General features: G+C 40.8%; 1 protein-coding gene across 1 annotated transcript; it reads right to left on the reverse strand.

Annotated features, from left to right (window-relative positions):
- Positions 1-1,910: 1,910 nt before the first annotated feature.
- On the reverse strand, positions 1,911-4,098 carry nitr17 (novel immune-type receptor 17). The gene is given in 5 exon segments (NM_001137597.1): positions 1,911-2,173; positions 2,926-2,954; positions 3,047-3,166; positions 3,246-3,947; positions 4,044-4,098. Coding segments are annotated over 5 exon segments (1,026 nt in total). The 3' UTR covers positions 1,911-2,053.
- Positions 4,099-16,354: the final 12,256 nt, after the last annotated feature.

Genomic DNA, 16,354 nt, shown 5'->3' on the forward strand with positions numbered 1-16,354 from the left:
AGACTCATCACACTGGACGTTAACCACCTGCACTTTGCAAGATCCCGGTCCAGCTAATTGGCCAAGTTATCAGACATAGCTGACACTCATCTAGACATTGTAGTGGAAATTGAATGAGTTCTATTGTTCTCATCCTTAGGGACAGTGATAGCAATTATCATCATTGCTTGAATTTTTTTCATGCTATATGCAAAAGTCTTTGTCCCTTAAGGCAACAGATTACAGCTCCCACCCCCCCCCCCCCCCCCCCCAGGCTGCTGTCGTATTAACAATAGCTTGGAGCTCCAGAATGGACAAGAAAAAACGACGAGAATGGCTCGAGCAGGGCGTTGCTCACGGGGCGGTCGCTCGTGCCGTGCGGTCGCACGTGCTCGGGCCCGCTAAATGCTACTTGTAGCTTTAATATTTGTATTTTTTTTGATGGACAAATGTGAGATACGCATAATATTTTGAATTTAATCGAGTTTGGCCTATACTTGATGTGTCATTAAATAATAATTAAAATGATTGTGTCTTACTTGTTTTTTTTTCATTATAGATTTTTACAAGGAGTTACTTTATTTGTATGGGTGGTACAGGGAGGTTTTTATTCCATTGTTCAGAACTTTGAGGGGTTTTTAATTAAAAAAGGGCTTTGTTACTTAACTTTGTCAAGTTTATCAGCCATTCATGGTATTAAACTTCAACAATCCATGTCCTTACTGGCTTGAATGAAAAGCATCTACAAGCTCAGTTACATAGATTCTGGCGTAAAGGCAAAAACCAAAATCACAGATATTCAAAAGATGTTAATTTGACAGCAACATGTTTAACACTAGAAGGTGATGTTGTTGCACTGTTTTTATATTTAGAGATGGTACATATTTAAATGTACCATAAGATCAATTATTTTCCAAGTTTTCATTTGATCCATGGTTTGTGGAAATCGGTAAAGAATTGAGGGGGCTAGCCCAATTTTTGTGGTTGATGCCTGCCTGTCCTTAACTGGAACGGTCGGGTTCTGTTGACGTGACTCAGTGAATAGCAATGGCGCACGTAGCTATGGATAATAGCAAATAGGCAAGATAGATAGATAGATAGATAGATAGATAGATAGATAGATAGATAGATAGATAGATAGATAGATAGATAGATAGATAGATAGATAGATAGATAGATAGATAGATAGATAGATAGATAGATAGATAGATAGATAGATAGATAGATAGATAGATAGATAGATAGATAGATAGATAGATAGATAGAAATGATTTACCCACATTATCAAACTTTGTTTTTTCATAAGTAATCCTCAGGGGGCAGAGAAGTGTTGGAATAAACTTGGTAAGGCTGTTGTACAGCTGAAAAATCTGTTGATTGGCAACATATTATTTTACAAATGTTTAAAGCTGTATGTTAAATCACAGCTACATTAGTTCAAGGTCATTATTTACACTGAATAAGGAGTTTTTGAAATATGTTTATATAAATATTTATCTCCATAAATTACTACTGATTTTTATCTTTTATAAGCCCACATTTGCATAACTAGCTCTATCCAGTTATTTTGTAGGGAAGGACTTAAATTGGTTAATTTAGAATTTCTTTGTAAATTAAAAGTATTTTGACCTCTTAAAAATACAAACCCCAGGTATAGATCAATGTTTTGCAGGTGAACTTTTTTATTTCACCCAAACACAATTACCATAAATTGTATATTTTATCTTCAAGCCATATTGGAAAGAACAAGTTAAGGTCTAAGTTTGTTTTCTTTTTTTTTCTTATTGTGATCAAGCAAAACAATCAAAAGTTCTCACATGCAATAAAAATTTAAAGAATAACAGTTAACCTAAATTCAAAAACTTCTAAATTCAAGGATTTGCAGTAAGTGTAATTTCATTTGATTCAATAAATACACTTAGTAACAGAAATGATAAAAACAAACACAAAACAATGTCTCCATTTATTCTGCAAAGATGAAACATTTCTTAGATACTGTAATATTCAAAGTTATGTTAAATGAGCACTGAACTGCCATATATATAGTACAAAATGAAGGAAAATGTTTGGAGTTTCACTGCTTCATGCTGTTGTACACGCATTCGCTCCATGTGGGATCCCTTAGTCGTCTGGACCTGTTTGCCAAGTTGGTACAGACGGCTGCATGGTAGACTTTTTCTGTTGACTTGAAACCCTGTAATTAGAGAGTTCATAAGAACACTATATTTATGAGACGACTGGGAATGAGAAGGATTTATGTATGAAGCAATGGAGACTCACAACAACACTCTGGAACTTTGTGTGTTCTCACACCAAAATATTTAAATTGTTTTCAGACAAAACAACTTCAAACTGGCAGCTGCATGATTTCCTTATTGCCCCAAAACAAGGACCTTGTCTATGTTTGGGTGCACCATCCATTAAATCCATCCATCCTTTTTCCAAACCCGCTAAAGCCCTTTTGAGCTAGAGCCCATCCCAGCAACCGTTTGGGAAGGCAGTTTACACTCTGGACAGGTCTCCAGTCCGTCCCAGGGCCACACAATCACACTCACATCACACTCATAGTCAATTTAGAGTTTCCAATGAAACTATGCACCAAATCTTTGGATGGTTGGAAACACTGAATAAAAGCCACACATGCACGGGGAGAACATCCAAACTCCTCACTCTGAGGCTAGACCATGCAGCCCAATATGTGATTAATGTCACTTAATATGTTTTAACTATAGAAGAAACAAGCTGAATATAGCAGAAAAAGGCTGAAAGTAATACCAATAGGCCTTCATTTGCAGTGGATCTGATATGATTCAGATTTTCACAGTATTGTGCTAAAGTCTTTGACCAAAGAATAACATTTAGCCGCCTTTAAAAAAGCATTTTGTAGCTAAACAGTTCCACAGTGTTGCTTAGTGTGTATCCAATAAGTCAAATGAAGTTATTTACCATGGCACCTTTGGGGGGTTGTGATGACCCTTGTATTAAAAAAAAGAAAGAGATTTAGTCCAAAATGTAATATTTACAAACTCAGATTTTATAAAAAAAAATTAAGAAAAGTTTTAGCTACCTGACATTTTTCTGTTGTGTGATCTAGTCATCAAGCAAAGTGAGATCCCCAGGAAAACACACAGAAGAGTCGTGAAAAAGAGCGCACCACTCCAGAGATAGTTTTGATACGGGACCTCAGCTTTAGAAAAAACATATATTATGAACAACCTTTTAGTTCAGCTTTTTAGGTTCAAATTTCTAGTGATGTAATAACTCACCTGTGAGGTCCACCTTGGTTCCGTTTCCAAACAGTATGTGTCCACATGAGACAACAGCACAGTAGTAGATCCCAGCATGAGACTCTGTCAGGTCCGGCAGCTCATAGACACAGCTGTGTGTTTGTGTGTTGTTCTTTCTCTCACACTGATCATTCCTGCCTCCATGAGTGTAAATGAGTCCTGGATGAGAGTCTTCAGAGTCTTTGAACCAGTAAACTCTGTGTTCTTCATCACAGCTCCCAGTGTGGACTGTACAGTTCAGAGTCACAGAGTCTCCTGCATGGATGTTCTCAGAGGACGACTGATCCACTGAAGTCTGGATGGTTAAATCTGAACCTTTTACATTGACTGTAATACCATCTGAGAATTCAAAGTTGTACAAATAGCTGCTTGCACAGTAATACGTTGCTGAATCTGAATAATGTAGGTTTGCAATCATCAGGTGATTGTTCCCTTTTCTATTATCCAGTGTAAAGCGTGAACTGTTTCGGAATTCCCCATGGAACACTCCTTTGTTTTCATATTTGTACGAGATAGAAATGAGCTTCGGCTTCTGCCCTAAGCTTTGTTTATACCAATAAAATCGAGCATCAACCACATCTTCATAGAAACATTTCAAACTCAAGTTGTCTCCAGGTTTAACGGTCAAAAAATCTGTGTCATGACGGAGAGATGATGACAGGGAGGAGGTTTTTGTCTGAGCTGAAGGAAGAGCAAACAAAATAAAACACAATAAAAACATAAAGCCATATAATAAATCAAAAAGTCTGGTCTGAACAAAAAAAAAAAGGAACTCACCCATTTCACCAGAGAACAAAACTGTCAGAAAGATCGCACATGGTATGGATGCCATAGTCTTCAGATTTTCTTCCTCAACAATAGCTCTTAATCCCTTCTTTGCCTTTTATTGACAGGGTGTGTTTGACAGAATGGACACTTGTGATGTAACACTCCCTCATACTGACACCGTCTGTTAAGTTCAGTGTCACATTTTCTGCAGATTTCTGAGAAAAGGTTAGCTCTTCGCACACAAAAACCACAAACTTACATCTTTCCTGCAGGGCTATCCAAACTGACACATTTGTGACCAAAGCTGAGTATTTGCATGCATCAGCCTCCCAGCAGTTTCTTTTGTCTCATTTCATGTTACTCGCTTGTCTTAAATGTTAAGGGTGGTGCTAGAACTGTAGGTAACTTTTAGAAATAATGTTAGCGATTTGCAATGTATATTTAGTGAAGTATTATTGTTTTTTAAACATTTATCTCTAATAATAGATACTGTTTTAATCTTGCAGGTTACTCAGTTGTTTTGGATGTTGTATTTTAAGCTTTTTCTGAATGTTTCTAAAAAGAAAGTTTACTGACTTCCCATTACATTTTTTTAATGTGTCTAGGGCTGTGAACTGTGTATTTGCAAGAATCTGGCGATATGATACATATCACTATAGAAGTCACAATATGACGTTTTCCAAAGTATATTGCAAAATTGTACTAGGGATAAGATATCACAATTTTTCAGTGTGTGATTTTGAAAATTCTTTGTCTGAATACTAAAGAACCTTTTACATAAAATTGCATAAAATATGTTTAATTTAAAGTGCCTATACCATGTTAATATTTCATAGTAAACAATATCCTTCTCATGGGTTGGGAGGGGCTGGTGCTCAGAGCGCAGGATTCTAAACGAAACTCAGAAATGCATGAACGGATCAAAATAACGCTTTGAGGTTTCTTTTCTTTGGAGAAATTAACATTACAATTCACTTAAAAGCTTTAGAAAAATAGATTTTGCACAGACTAGGCTCTGTAATTATCAAATCAAAGTCCTTTTTTCATCTTTTAAGCTTTATCAAAAAGTGCTCCCAGTGGTCTTTTAATTATGATCATGCCACTTTTTCACCAAAAACAAAAACAAAAAAGTCATTTTCTAGTTTCTGCACAGTAGCAGGAGTTCATAAGAAATTCACCTTTGAGTTGTGGGTGGAAGGAGCCTGTGGCTCGATTCTCGCTTCTAAATCACGACCACGAGGTATTTTTTTGTTTGCTCCTGATCTTCAGTGATTTGAAAAAAGAAATACTTAGAGAAAAATGCCACAGAACATGGTAAAAACACCAAATACACAATTTTATTCTGAGTGGTTCTTTAAACACTGCAACTGTTTCTTATACACAAGTTACTTTAACCTAAAAAAACTCAGTTATTTTCTTTTGGTAAATTAAGACATATTTGTCATCGCGTCACATTGTCTGGCATTTACGACAAAATATTTTTCAGTATAAAAGAACAAAAAAAGCATAAATATACTTTAGCCAATAGGGTTCTGCCTGTTATTGAGAAAAAACGTGCCTCTAAGTCAGCTTAAAAGTTCTTATAAATTTAGCAAGTGGCTGCTGGATTACAAGACAAAAGAACCAATAAAAAATTTTCAACATGGGAGATTATCTATTCCAGCGGATAATGGCGAGGTAGCCCCCAGGCCTGTCCCCACACATGCACTCACACACATTCTCCTGGTTGGCCCCCCCACCCCCCATCGCAAACTCCCTGACCCCCCAGCACTGCATGCCTGGCGACCGCTTCAGTCAAAAGGATCGCACACCAGGCTACCCTGACAGGACCAGGCGGGTGAAGACCGGCCGCCCCTCCCCGATCCCAACTATGCGTTGTTGTGTGGGAGTGAAGTGTGTCTGCTGCAGGTATGGTGGTGTGAATTCTGTATTTGCTGTGTGTGGTGCCAACATGCAGTGTGTGTCTAAAGTGAAGTCAAAATTGGGTGGCATACCGGTGAGAGATGAGCCCGGATGTTTGACTGTGCCCCCCCTCCACCAGACCATCCCCACAAGGCCCTAGATGAATCAAGGTGTCTAATATCCGAGTAAAAGTGGAATGGAGGGCGGGTGCCGACTTGACCCCAAAGAGAGTCACCCCCAGTAAGCCCCCCCAGCATATCCCACCCATCCAATTCCCGGAGCCCTGAGTGCATGTGTGCAAAATTTGATGGGGTGGGAGTGGAACGGAGCAGACGGACGGGCACAACCAAGGAACGAAGGGTCCCCCCGAGCGACTGGACCCCCCGACAGCCGCAGTAGGCGCCTCACCTCCCAGGGTGACCGGGCAGCCAGGAGACAGCCAGCCAGCCGCAGACAAAGATTATTGATTTTTATAGATTGGTCTTTTCTTTGCACTTTGTTGATGGTCCCTTGGCAGTCGCCTTGCTGCTGTGTCTGCATTTACAGCTCGAAAATAACATTTCTCATTAAAAGGCAAAAAAAAAAATTTTTTTTTCTTTTTAAACACATTTGTAGTTCACTCTCTGTTAAGGTAAAATAATACTTGCTGTCACATTTGAATCTTCATCAGAAGTGTTATTGTTAAGTCTGAATCTGTGAATATCTTTTTAACTTTACTGAACTGAGACTATTTCTGATTTTCATAGTGACCGTAATACTAAAAAAAGGTCCCTTAATTTTATTTTTCATGCGGGACAGTGATCTTCAAAGTAGGTCACAGAGACTTAGTAACACAGTGGAAGTGGTTGTCACACAGACAGACTCAGATGGGGAGAGAAGCTGCCGTTACCGGGAGAATCTCTGAACGATCTCATGAACCCTGAATGGATACGTGGTTACCGATGTTTTTGGAGAACTCATCAAAATAAATTCACTTAATCTCTCAACACCATCTGCATCTTCCATGCACTGTAAATGATACAAACACAGACACTGCTCCATGTAGCGATCAGGCTAAAAAACATTAACTGAAAGCTCCTCCCACACGAAACCGTGGCGTCAAGCTCAGGAACACAGTCTACCTAGCTGGCTGGTAGACTGTCGGCAAAACAATCCCCGATTCCCTTTTATTATAGCTTTCTTTTGTTGGTAGTTACTTTTTATTTTTTGTTGTTACTTTTTTTTGTGCCGCAATGGTGGTTCTCGGCCACCGTACTATTCGCATCCTTTGTTACACAAAGTTGCCCATATGTCACTAAGTTCTGTAGAAACAACCGCGATAATTATAAGTAAAGATCTACCACAAGATGGTTCTCAAGATGTCTTGATGTTGTTTTCATGTTGTGCAGCAAACATTGCACATAAACACACAGGGCGACAGTCTGGGAATTCTTCAGATCCAACAAATGAATTTAACCGTCAATACTGCCGATCCAGATGGGCATTAACAAACAACACAGGGGGAGAAAAATATTTAAGGGGCCAAAGATTTCTTTTAAAAATTGTAATTTTGTTATTTTTGCAATGCTTGAAAAAGCTTGTATTGATCATTTCTTAATCTTTGTCAATAATGGTAATAATATTGACCCAAAGATTTTTTGCGTGGGTTTCCCCTGTAGCTCCGCCCCTAGTATGTTACGGGAGAGGCTGGTCCATAATGTTACAGGAGAAGTTAGCAGACGTACCCAGGCGCAGAGATGAGGAAGGGGCAACGACAACGACGGCTCCCTCCCACAGCCAGACTACTCCTGTCGGACACAGAGGTGGGGAACTGGGGCCAGTCAGCAGTCCGAAGGGACCTGGTTCTCTCCGCCTCCTGGAGCCGCATGTCACGCATTCCTGGATAAAGGAAGTCGTCCGACTGGTCTTCATCTGCCTCACGGCGGAATCCTCCAAAAAGAAGCATGTTCCTCACTGCTGGGTACATGTCTGGCTGGTCCACTGTTACAGGAGAGGCTGGTCCATAGTATGTTAATCCCCTGTTTTGAGAGTTTCAAGTTTTGGAGTTTCGAGTTTTGGTTAGCCTGCTCAAGCAGTGGTTTTTGTTTGTAGTTTTGTCGATCTCATTAAATATCCTGTTGCCTGGAATCTCCTGCCTCCTCATCCTCTCTGCGCCTACTTCCTACCTCTCCCCTAACATGGTAGCAGATACTTTTCTAAAGGGCCAAGGTCAAAGCAAAGTAACCTTAAAGGAGACAGATTAGATTCAGATTTGTCTGCTATGTCTTTTTGTGTTGTCTCTTTGACTGTTCTTAACATTCTTTGAGGCACTCTTTATCCATGTGAATCTAAACTTGTGCAATTTGAGTTTAGTCTTCCATCAATTTGTGCAGAGAAACGTTACAAGCTGACATCCATTTTGTACTGCACAAATTCTAGGATCACAACAAGGCTGCTTAGTGCTTCCGATTATCTCTCAGTCTGAGTCCTCATTTCCTGGCCTTTCAGCTGCTGACTTCCAACTGTTTGCCCCTCCAGGCTGGCAGAAAAATCCAATATCCTCTGATCCCAACCACAAAAAGTCAGATGATCAAAAATTCAAATAATTACACATTTTAGACGTCTTCCACAGAAAGTTGAGACAAGCACACCAACCTCCACTTGCTCTGTGGATCATGGGTGTATCCAGCTGCATGACTTTCATTCAGATAGGGAGGGGTCTGCTGTCACATTCCTGCAGGAGGTTGCACAAGAATGAAAAATCAAACAGGGGTCCGCAAGTACTTTAGCTGAATGAAAATATTAATTAACTTAGTCAAGTGTACTTATCCACTGAAGTGTTGTAAAGAGATATTGGATGAGTAAAAAAGTATTTGAAGAGTGCATGTATGTACTCCCCCCCACACACACATACACACACACACATACACACCCGCCCAGACATGCACTGGTACTGTTATGCCAGCAGAAGCAAACAACTTCCTGTGACACAATTCTCTCATCATACCTGAGGTTTGTATGCAGAGTGCAGCTGTGGTAAATCTTGGTGTCCTCACTGACCTACAGCTACATTTCCTGTTTGTGCAAAGTGAGGCGGGGGCCGCTGCATGGTCTCCGGTTCTAAGAACGAGTCAAAGCTGATATGGAAAATCAAAACTCAACTGAACCGTGTGGTGTGATGACTGTGAACCAGGTCGTGTGGCTGTGAAACAGCAAGCCGTGAAAACTCTGAAGAGCCCATGAAGACCTTTGTTAGGTGACAAAATCCAACTCTGCGACATTTTCACATCATTTTCAAAAGTGTTTGAATTGTTCCAAATAAATAACTCATCTTCTCAGTTGAAAGTGACACAACTCAAATATAAATAATTCATCCGTACTTTGACAAAACCTGATGGTCTAATACATTTGAGCTTAGCTAATTTAGTTTAGAAGGTTATAGTTATATGTTCAAGTACAAGTCATAACTGTCACGGGGGGGCTCTAGAGCAGGTATGACCCAAATGCAGAGGCGGGAGGCAAACGGTTCCAAGACTAGAGGGTTTAATGACAAACAGAAGGCGCTGCAGAGCAGGATAACCAAACAAAACAAAACTCACTGTGGCGTGGCATGAAACATGGAAATGACAGTCTGGGACGATGAGGCATGAAGACGTTAATGGACCAGCACAAGAGGAAGGCAGAGACAAGACTTAAATACAGACAGGGCAGACAAGACACAGGTGAACACGATCAGGGCAGATGGGGACCAAGGAAGTACAACTCAAGACATGACAAGACAGGAACCCTTTCAAAATAAAACAGGAAACAGAACCAAACAAAACAGAACAAGAACTAAAGCAAAAACCAAGACAAAACAAACTCAAACCATGACAATAACAACGTCTCTCTTTCACTAGTTAGATTAACCCAGTACACACATGAACACTGAATATAATTCAATAGGACCGTGCCTCTCTGGGACGGTCCTATTGTAAAACACAATTGAACTTGTACAAAATCACTGACACCTTTTTGTTGGATCTGTCACGGGGCACAAAATCACTCCCACACACACACAGTGATACTTTTAGTAACCAATTAATCTATGAAGCATGTTTTTGGACAGTGGGAGAAATCTAAAGTCCTCCACATGGAAAGCATGCAAACTTTACTCAAAAATGTCCCACCTTTTTGAGGAGGGAACAAACGTTGACCATTATGACATAACTGGCTTAAACCTTTTTTTTTGTCTCCTGGAGCTTTCGTCCGGCTCTGCAGCCTCTTCTTTTCCATCGTATTTCCTTGGAAGTCTCTGGTTTCTCCATATACAGAAGGGTGGTGTTGCGCAAGGCCAATAGCTGATTCCTGGTGTAAACAACGGAACCGCTGCTGAATCCATTCATGTCCAGAAGGGATGCTCAGAAAAGTCCAGAAAAAAGGAAAAATCTAAACATGAGAACTGCAAAAGTAGTCTCCCCATGGACAGAACCACATCATGCTCTGGCCACTTCAAACTCTGCCTCATTACCATAACCCAACTGCCATAGCGCAAATGTACAAAGTTCCTTCTGCCTTTTAAGGTTTAACACCGTCAGATTTCTTTCTTTTACTGTTACCATAAAGCCTATTAAAGAATGTACAGTATAAAATAAAAAAGAAAGAAAAATTACTGGTTGTGTTATAAGGCACTGCAACAAAAAAGATGATTCACAAGTGCAACCACACAAACATCCTGTCAGGGCGGGAAAAATGACAGAGCCAATGATGCCGAAGTTGATAGGATGAGTTTCGAAGGCAGCAACTCAATGCATTTAGGTATGTATACAAGGTCTAAGCAAAATGCTGCAGTTAAAACTGAGAAACAGAATAGGGAAGAAAGGGGATTGAAGTAACTTTGAATGTGGTATGGCTTATGGTCGAGCTGGTCTCAATATTTAAGAAATTGCTAATCTACTGGGATTTTCATCCGCAACCATATCTAGGATTTACAGAGAATGGTCAGAAAAAGACAAACTATCCAGTCACCAGCAGTTCTATTGGTGGACATGCTTTGTTCATGCCAGAGGTCAGAGGTGAATGGGCAGACTGGTTCAAGGTGATAAAAAGTCAACAATAACCTCTCGTTGGTTATTGTTGTGGGGGCTACAGCAGAAGATCACACCGGGTGCCATTCCTGTCAGCTAAAAACAGGAAACTGAGGCTACAACTCACACAGCCTCACCAAATCTGGACAGAAGAAAATTGGAAAAACGTTGCTTGGTCTGATGAGTTTTTATTTCTGCTTCAACATTCGAATGGTGGGGTCAGAATCTGGCATAAACATGATGACAGTATTGATCCATCCTGCCCTGTTTCAATTATTCAGACAGATATTTTTGGCACTCTTTGGGCCCCTTACTACCAATTGAGTATAGTTACAATGCCACAGCCTATCAGAGGATTGTTGCTCACCACGTCCATCCCTTTATGACCACAGTGTACCATCTTCTGTGGCTACTTCAAGAAGGAAAATGCACCTTGTTATAAAGCTGGAATCATCTCAGACTGGTTTCTTGAACTTGACAATGGGTTCACTGGACTCAAATGGCCTCCACAGTCCTTTTCTAGTCCATTCCTGTGGTGAGTTATGATATTTTAAAGTAATAACTGAATTGCGCAATTCCACCACAGCAAATCTCTGCATGTGCCAAAAGCAAAACCTAACAGCTCTGCGTCTTGGTAAGATGGAGTTTGGTTCCCTGCGAACCTCACTGCTATTACACTGCTATAATAATGATCAGTAGTGACACCCTGATGACCAAAACTGCCACAGAATTCAGGCAGCAAACCGAGAAAAGATTCTTGGATATTTCATTGTGTTTTGCACATTTGAATGACAGTAAACGTGTTTCTGTACAGGATTTGAATCATGATATTGATGGCCAGGTAAAGTTTTTTCATTTTTCCTTGATTTGCACATTTATAGTTTAGGCAGGTGTTTCATTTTTTTTCGTAGCCTATCTTGAGTCTAATATCAGGAGCGCTTCAGTGTCAGATATAAAATATTCAGTCTGTATAAAATTAAATAAACCAAGTGGTTTCTGTGAATGAATGTGTAATAATAAGTGATTTAGCTACCATGTTGGTGGAGACATTTTTTCCAATTGAGTTTTTGCTCTTATGTTACTGGTCTGGCCCACTTGGGATCAGACGGGTTGAATGTGGCCCCAGAACCAAAATGAGTTTGACACCCCTTCTATTGAGTATTAATTGAACCGGTGTAATCATGAGTGCAGAGGTTACACATATTTGATCCACCATTAGATTTATTACATATTAAACTTGCTAAATCTGTGTGTACCATCTGCATCCGTGTGTACCATCTGCAAGGGGGTATTTGCTCAAGTATTATATCTCTCTTTTGAATTTGCAAAAACCTCTCAGAACAAAGCAGTTTTCAGAGTTTATTTTACTGTCAGTTAGGAAACCTCTACATTCATTCTTCACTGAGCAACACCTTTGCATGGCACCTGATCTATGCAGTGAGTCTTCTGTTTAATAGCTTCACCGAGGGTCTTCAATGTTGCATACCACCTATATTTTGATGTTTGTGTTCCTAATCCTGAAGGTGTAACTCATTTGCCTCTCTCAAAAAACGTTGCTGCTTTATCTTCAACTTTCTTGATGAATTTATTTATTATTTGTAAGTTGTCATTGTGTGTGTTACTTTGAGAATGACCACACTATGCCATCTGTCCGGACACTTCTGCGGACAGATGGCATATCATATCATCCTTATTATGAACTTTACTCCGTGGGCCGTTGCATGGCCTTCTCCACAGCCCTCATTATTTTGTTAATAAAGTTAATTGTTTCCAAGGGGACCCCGAAAGGGATTCGATGGATGAATGAATTTGAATGTTGTAGCTAATCTGTTGACCAGCAGGGAGCAGTTATGCACCAACAAAGGAGACATTTTTGCTTCTGAGGTTACAAAGGTTACAAAGATAATCTGGATAAGAGAAAACTGAAGGATTCCACATCCCTCAGATGTGGTCGTGGCAGAAGATGACACACTCAAATACTTCAGTTTAGTAAAGAGATGAATGAAGAAGATGAAGAAGAAAAAAGCTGAATGTTGTGTCTTCTTTTTGTGGGCGTTCACAAAAACTGTGGTTGACTGGAAAAGCTCTGCAGATCATACAAGCTCTGTGCTCTATTGTTTATCTGCAGCATTAGCAGAGAAACCAACACAACAGCAAAAACATTCAGTGCCTGTTTTTTAAATCAATTTATCAAAGAAAAATAAAAAAATCAACAAAGAAATCAAATCTGTCAATTTTTCTTCCAAATAGGACTTTGGAAGGCAGTTTAGTGTTTTCAGATGCTGTAGTCAATGCTAAAAAGTCCTGGACTTTTAATTCACCCGCTTTGCTGTGCTCATGTCAACTTCAGTAGCTGTTTGGTCAGTCCCTCCTGTCCTGCGTTTGGATAGGATGTGGTTGCATGTGTGATGCAGTTTGTTTGCTGCAACAGGTACTAATCTCACACTCTCGGACATACTCTATCTTATTCTGACACAGAAAGAAGTGGCTTTTTAAATTGGCTTTCCACTATTATGCAACACTTTACGTTATGCAACACATTACTAACACAAAGCGTTGCATAATAGCGCAAGGGTGCTTTTCTTTGCTGCAGAATCAGATGATTTACATTGTTAGCTCAACATTTTCACCAACGTGAAGGGTTGCATATCAGCACAAGACTGCATTTCTCTGCTTTTCCACTGCAATTACTTTAATTGCGTAAAAAGGTTGAAAAGTTACAGTGGTTGAAAGTCAACACTGGAGCTCAAAGCGTTAGAATCAGAGATGATACTGCATCTGAGCTAGGGGGTGTTGAAACCCCACCAGGGGGTCGGTCTTAGGTCCCTGGTTTCAAGCTCGAGAGGAGCCCATTGAGGTGTTTCTGGCATCTCCGGATGCCTTCTGGACGCCATTCTGGACGGCGTGGGGAGGTTTTCCAGGCGTGTCCCAATGGGTAGAGGCCTCCGGGAGGAACCAAGACATGCTAGAGAGACTGCATCTCTAGTCTGGCCTGGGAGCACCTTGGAAAGAAAGGGGGATTGGATGGATGGGTTTTAATGTGCTGAGTCACTCTGTCTTTTCACTGCTGCCTTGACAACTTGAGCCAGGTGATCCTTACTCATTCTTGAGGCTCAGCTGTTTGCTCAAGGGGTTTGTAATCGAACTCCAGTTGTGATACTGAACTCTATCCAAATCAAGAAGCTTTCAGATACCATTTTTAGATGGTATCTGAAAGCTACCATCTAAAAATGGTATTGCGGGGGAGGTAAAAAAAAGAGTATGTTAAGGTGGGATGTTGAGACACAAGTACAGTATGATGCAATGAAAAGTGAAGGTGCAGAGTTCTATAAACTACAAAGGCATAAAATTGATAAGTCACACAATGAAGTTGTTGGACAAAGTAGTGGAAGGAAGGCTGAGGTCAGAGCTGAGTGTTTGTAAGAAACTGCATTTTTATCCTAGGTAAAAGAACTAAATATTTATAGTTTGCTTTGAGGATCGGGCTGCACGGTGGTGCAGTGGTTAGCACTCTTGCCTTACAGCAAGAAGGCCCCCGGTTCAAGTCCCAGCTGGGGGATATGAAAATTACAACATTGATGGGGACCTTTATGTGTGGAGTTTGCATGTTCTCCCTGTGTATGCGTGGGTTCTCTCGGGGATCTCCGGCTTCCTCCCACCATCCAAAAACTTGCTTCATAGGTTAATTGGCAAATCTAAATTACACAGTGTGACTGTGTGAGAATGGAACATTCTACCCTGTGACAGACTGGCAACCTCTCCATGGTTGAAAGTCAATACTGGAGCTCAAAGCGGATAGGCTCCAGCAGCCCCATGACCCTGAAAGGGACCAAACGGAATACAAAATGAATGCATGCATTTAAGGATAATTCTGGAGAAGGACGTATATGACAGAATCCAGAGAGAGGAGCTGTAGTATGGATGACGAAGTCTGGTAGAGACATACAATACAAACTTTTGGTCTGTGCTGTATGTTGGAGTTGTTCAAAAATGTATAAGAGCTGGTTTCTGCTCTGGAAAGTAGAGGAAGGAATTTTAGCTGCAGCAAGACAGTTTTCATTCTTATACACTTACATTTTTGGAAGGCCTTTCTAACCATGTGGAGGACCCTTCCTCTTACATCCAGACTTCAGTAGATCAGTCGTCCTCTGAGAACATCCATGCAGGAGACTCTGTGACTCTGAAGTCCTCAATAACTTATCAGCTGCCAAGACGAGGTCCGGAGACGCTCTGCCGCAGTTCTACCTCCAGCCACGCCGCGAGCCATGCTCTCGCCAGGATCATTCAAAAGCTAAAAACTAACTAGCCATTAAACTTACTTACCAAGCCAGCCACTCCTGTGATCATTCTGGGTTTCAGCGTCTGGGTCTGTCTCGCCTGAACAACATGACAGAGTCAAAAGGAAAAAAAAAACTAAAGGTCTTTAACTGCAATGTCAATGTTGTTCCTGCTCAACAGATTATATCCTCATTAACTTTGTTTCACTGTGATTTAAAGTGGTAAACATTAATCCTGACACTGACTCTGGTGCCAAAACAAAATCACATGTTGTGTGTTCATGTCTACCAGGGGACAGAAGATCTCCATTACGCTGCTTAAAGGCCTGTTCACACCGGGACGAATTTCGCCGGCGATTTTCGCCGACGTCTAACGCCTCGTGACTAAACAAAGGGCACCAATGAGAGTGTGCACACTGACGCGAAAAAACGCCACGCGACAAAGCGTCCAAAAAAAAAACGCCTCGGGTTTTTTTTTTTTTTTTCGACGCGTCGCGTCGAAATCTATTTGACCAATGAGAATGGCGCTTTTGCACACGTGTCTGGAGCTTCTGAAGTTACAGTAAAACACAACTTGGGGGCGCTCAAACACAAAACTGCCTTGCTGAGCACACATACCAGCGAAGAAGATAGACGCCAAGTAGCGTCAACACTGCCGCAAAGAAATAATGACGGACATTCTTAAATATCCCCGAACCAAGCACCAGTTGGAGCTACTGGTGCTTGAAATATTCATGTTTTCTTTGTATTATTCTGACAAGCGCGTAAATACTTGCTATCTTCTTCTGAGTGAAAAGCGACTTTAAGAAGCGTAAAGTTGCGCAGCGCCACCTTGTGTACAGGAGTATTTCTGTTTACATTAAGCGCCATCTAATGTCAGGGAATGAAATTGCATGTTCGCTCGGCTCACCGTCAGCGAAAATCGCCTGGGTGTGAACACAAAAAACGTGGCGAAAAACGCTGGCGAATAACGCCTGGCGAATATTCGTCCCGGTGTGTACGGGCCTTTAAGGCACAATAAGGCCAACAAGAAGACAGAAGACAGACATCCCCAATGAAGCTGTGTACTCTAGCGTAAAGCTGTAGAGCTAGATTT

This window comes from Oryzias latipes, chromosome 18 (assembly GCF_002234675.1).
Source record: "Oryzias latipes chromosome 18, ASM223467v1".
NCBI classification, from domain to species: Eukaryota; Metazoa; Chordata; class Actinopteri; order Beloniformes; family Adrianichthyidae; genus Oryzias; species Oryzias latipes.